The sequence below is a fragment of the Oryzias melastigma genome, linkage group LG17 (genome assembly GCF_002922805.2).
Source record: "Oryzias melastigma strain HK-1 linkage group LG17, ASM292280v2, whole genome shotgun sequence".
NCBI classification, from domain to species: Eukaryota; Metazoa; Chordata; class Actinopteri; order Beloniformes; family Adrianichthyidae; genus Oryzias; species Oryzias melastigma.
This window is the reverse complement of record NC_050528.1, coordinates 26,376,498-26,381,634: the sequence shown is the minus strand read 5'-3', so window position 1 is coordinate 26,381,634 and position 5,137 is coordinate 26,376,498. Positions and strand designations below refer to the sequence as shown.

At 43.2% G+C, this 5,137-nt stretch overlaps 1 protein-coding gene across 2 annotated transcripts in view; it reads right to left on the bottom strand.

The window, feature by feature from the left end:
• zgc:154006 (uncharacterized protein LOC563016 homolog) overlaps positions 1–5,137 on the bottom strand; it is a 17,382-nt gene that overhangs the window by 10,635 nt on the left and 1,610 nt on the right. For both annotated transcript variants that reach the window (XM_024273633.2, XM_024273631.2), the window contains exons 2-3: positions 2,901–3,475; positions 663–866 (exon numbers count right to left, since the gene is read on the bottom strand). In XM_024273633.2, coding sequence (XP_024129401.1) covers positions 663–866; positions 2,901–3,449 — 753 coding nt within the window. In that variant the 5' untranslated portion in view covers positions 3,450–3,475. The remainder of the gene's footprint in view (positions 1–662; positions 867–2,900; positions 3,476–5,137) is intronic.

Below are 5,137 nucleotides of genomic sequence, written 5' to 3'. Positions count from 1 at the left end.
GCATGTTTTACACTTTTGCAAACCTAAATTTTTTGGGCAGGTTTATTTTGCAGTATGATGAAACTTGATTTACGTGCGAACATGCAGTTGCGAATCTGTATGGCCTCATCTTGAGCCTATAGATTTAATTGAAAGTGGCCGCTTGAACGAGAGTCGATGCAGCCGGTCTGTATGCACCTTCAACAGGAAACAAAATCTTATTTATGTTCGATGCTTTAGTAGGTCTCTTTATCGATTTAAGGTCAATATTCTGTTATCAAACCAGAGGAATCTTCTTGATATTATAAAATTATGCCAAAAGATTTGATCTTAACTATAAGCTAGGACACAATATAAAAATGGATGCACTCATTGGCTGGTTTAATAGTAAAAAATAAGAGATAATTATTTTTTTTTTTTACTGTCAACCTAGTAGATGGCAGAATTATTGCAGGACCATTCATTTTCTTAAACTCTCGTATCCCGTACACCTTGGACAGGGCTTCAGACTGTCGCAGGGCAACACAATTAACCACCCGGACACACTCACACCCGTATGCACACACACTTAGGGACACTTCGGAGTAACCTACAATTAATAACCAATATTAACAATTAGCAACCAATTAACCTACAAAGCATGTTTTTGGAACAAACAAGAAAATAAAGTGAAATATCGTGACCTCTTCAGGGTCCATGTAGCAGTAGTGATGGAGATATTGATTGTACATGGGGAAGCCTCCTGGAAAACCAGCCCCCACACTCCCACTGAGGCTGGGGCTGCCCTGGATGTTCTGACACATCATCAGCATGGGGTTGTACAGCATGCTCTGGGAGCTCTGGGACATCGGGTTCACGCCGATCACGAATATGATATCGATGATACCCTAGGACCAACAAAGACAGACGTTAATCCGGTTTCTGTCACTTTCGATAAAGCTCATTTAAACTGCTGGTTTCAGTTTAGTTCCATCAGTTCTTTTCTATCCTACGTTTCTTTGACTGGTGGTTCTGGCCAATGACTGATCGATAGTATGACATTAATAGAGAACTTACAGAATGAACTTACAATTAAATATCTTCAAATACCCCTTATAGCTCTATTCACCATGCAGCAAACCCTCTTTCCACTTTCCTTTTTAAAAGAAAAGAAGCAAATTAAAAAAGAAAAAAAAAAAAACATTTACACTTCTCAAGACAAACTGGAAATCATCTCTAGGAGCATTTACACTGGGATGTTTGGTTTGGATTAAATTTGACGAGTACTAGAGGTTGTACTCACAGGATAGTCTCTTTTGTTCAACAGTAGTGAGAGTTTACCTAAATTTTGGTGTTCAAAGATGCTTGTGAGAAAGCAAAAGAGGATCCTGGTTCACTTGGAAATGGACTGTTTACCGCAGTGTGAATGCAAATACTTTTAGCACAGAAGAAAATAAATGATCTGAAAGCTGAGTGCTTCACACAGAAAAGAAACGGCTCAGAACGACAATCTGAGAAAAGGAAAAATTACAGAAAATTAAGAAAAGTCCCAAAAGTAAATGTATTACAATAACGCACCGCAGCCATCAAGCTTTACTGACCTCGCGCAAATGCAGCATGCACAGCAACCTGTCGCTCACAGTATGCCCATAAAAAATGTGCATGAATATTTTCCTCTACTGGCTCATCGGGCTATTTACGATCTTTAAATTTTGTGCAAACCAGCTATGTGCCCCGTACACCTGCAAAAAGTCTGTATCAATCCGTGAGGGCAGTTGTAAGGTATTAAATATGAGAAAGTAGGAGGACTAATGTGTCGGGCTGGATATTCTCCCTTTTCCCTTTTAATGGTCACAGCTTGTTTCTTAGCTTTAATAGCTGCTGATAGAAGGGAGGTATTTCCGCAGTGAGTTCTGACAAGGCCAGGAACAAAGAGAAAAAGGAAAAAACGGCTAATCCCCTTAACCCTTTGACCTTCCTGCTACACACTGTCGTTTTCCAACTGTTTTAGAATTTGTGCTATTTCAAACTCACACTGTGGGCTTTTTTTTTTTTTTTTGCTTTTCTGCAGCACTTTTGGGTCACTTTAGCTTCTTGGCTATCAGAAAGTCTGTGTGTAGTCAAACTGGAGTTTCATTTGCATGTGAACAGAGACCCATGTTTGTAACCCTTTAACACCAGCTTCAGTTACAGTGTTTACATTTTTTTTCGACTGCTGTAACTCTTCAACAATCTACACAATTAACATTATTTCAGCGAATTCTGAAGCGGAGGAAAGCAAACTTGATAGCAAACTGATATGCAACACTTTACAGTAGTGAAGCGTTTACGTGATCAATGTATATTCACTGATTCATGATGATTGCATAAAGGAGGACGAGTTTTGGTATGATGTAAAGCAGGGGTGTCAAACTCAAGTCCTCGAGGGCCGATGTCCTGCTGGTTTTCCAGAAATCCTGCCTCATCTGCTGCTGATTACCTGGATCAGGTGTGTTTGGCCAATAAAGAGCTTCAAAGGCAGGTTGGTTGGAAAACATGTAGGACACCTGCCCTCCAGGCCTGGAGTTCGACACCTGTGATGTAAAGGGTGTTATTTTTTTAGGTGTCACGGGTGACATCTCTGGTGTTAAAGGGTTAATCCTTTTGCTATCTTATGGGGTCCAGATGACCTCAGCCTTACATTGACGTGTTATCCATCCAATGACAAATGTGGATGAAGGTGGACAAGTCTGCCATGGACACCAGTGAAAAAAAAAAATCAGCGCACTGTCTTGTGGGGTCTAGTTGACCCCACTCCCAACATCAACATACCAAGGATAGCACAAGGGTTTAATGAATCCACAAAAACTCAGGGACAGACGAAATGAAGGTCAAATGCCTCTGGTTGTGTATGAACTAATAATCAACACTTTCTCATTCATGGTTTGACGAGCGGTACTCACCTGAAGGACAGCCAGGATGATATCACAGATGAACACAATCAGGTAAAACCTGCATCCTCGCATGATCCGAGACCGTGAGAAACTCCCCACCAGGAACCCCAACGAAATCAGGAAGTTGATGGCAGCTACAGAGATCATGGCCGACTTGGCGGACAGTGGCGTCATGTAGGAGCCGCCGTAGCCGTAGCTGCCTCCGTAATATCCCGAGCCCGCTCCTGCGACAGAGCCCGTGCTCCCAACCCCGAAGCCACCATACCCAAACCCGTTTGTGTCCCACACCAGGGTCGAAGCCACACAGGCGAAGATGATGAAACACATGAGCGCCGTGGCTCCTTGGAAGGTTTTAACAAAACCAGGAGGCGAGAAGTAGTGGTAGAAGTGTTGAGGCCTCCCCTCCGCGCAGTACGAGTTAGGAGGGAGATCATAGGTGTAAGGGGCGTGCTGACTCTGGGGGGAGTGGACACTTCTCGGAGGATAGAAACTGTGGGACGTGGCGCTGTAAGGTGGGCTGTATAAAGGGGGGCTGTCGTAGTACCGAGGCTCGTACATGGTCCAACGGAAACGCACAAGTGTACCTGGAAAACAGTGAGAAAAAACATGAAGAAAGTTTGTGTCAGAATATTGAAATAATAAATAAATAAATCCTGATTTCCACTGGTCAATTTACAGTGTGTCTCCAGTCGTCAATTTTTGCCATGAATGACGAAAGCTTTATTTTGGAAATCCAAAAACACAACATCATTTATGACACAAAACGTTTTACATGGACTCTGTGAGAACGGAGAGGGGATGGACCTGAGGACACAGGGATATTGAAATGACAAAATTTGACATAAATTGATTAGCTCAGTGACCAGCTCATTGGCCTTGTACCAGCTCAGTGGCCTTGTGGTAGAGTGTCCGCCCTGAGATTGGAAGGTCGTGGGTTCAAATCCCGGCCGAGTCATACCAAAGACTCTAAAAATGGGACCCAGTGCCTCCCTGCTTGACACTCAGCACTAAGGAGATGGACTGGGGGGTTAAACCCCCAAATGGTTCCCGAGCGCGGCTGTGTCTGCAGCTCACCGCTCCCCCAGGGGATGGGTCAAATGCGGAGAACAAATTTCACACACCGAGGTGCGTGACAAATAGTGGGACTTTAACTTTAGGAAAAAAAGGAGATCCGTTAAAAAAGGGGCCATAAGAATAGACAGCCATGAGAGAAGAGAGCTGGATCTACTCGACACAGGGGTGGCAGGACAAACCACTCCTCCAGAAACCATGGGGGAGGGGGAGAGACCTGAACAGAGTCAAAGTTAACAACTTGATGGTCCTGACATGGAGTCCCCACGCAATGCAAGGGAGACGAACAGCAGACGGACAAGTGTAAATCAAGCGTAATTAAGACGGCCTACAGAAAAAAAAAAAAAAAAGTAATTTTTTGGGAAACACCTCCCTTGCCCAACTCTTCCCTCACCCTCTCTGGTATCGATGACTTGCACTTCATCACTTCAGAAGAACTCAACCTGACATCCTTCAATTATTCAGGCATGAGGCAAGCCGGGGCAGCCAGGCGTATTGTTTACTGCAGGGAAGAACACAACTGCGCCGGGGCCCTGCTGAGTGTCAGCCCTCCGGGGTAAAGAGGGGAGCTCGCAAATCAACCCAGTCAGGTGTGACATAACTGTGTGGGGCTTTTGATCAATAGTGAATCTAACTTTTGAAAACTGGAGTCACAGAACAAAGAAAAAGAAAAACAACATAACTACCAAACAAAACCCTCAAGGCTCTAAGATAAAACATATCTGCTTTAAGGACTTCCAAAGCAGGGGTTCCCCACTTTTTCAGCATGACAACCTCATATGGCAAAAACTACTCCATCACATTAATATTTTTGGTTACACTGTACAGACTAAGAAATCACACTTAAAAAACCACTCCAACCATCTTTTGAGCTATTTCAAGTGTTTCCAGTGGTATCTTAATTATTTTAACCCTATTTTAGAAATATATAAGTCAGTCCGGAATATATCTATTTTCAAACCTATACAAGGCGCTCCACACTATAAGGCATTAGAGGAGACTAAAGAGTCCAAGATGAGTCTGTCAGTCAGTCAGACTTCTACTGCTTTCACAGTAACCCTAGAACTTCTTTGTATAACTCTACACGTTAGCCACATTAGAAGTGTTAGCCATGCTAGCATAAAAACAAAACCTGTAACTCCCAAACTTGATTGCAACACAAAAAACAAATTGAT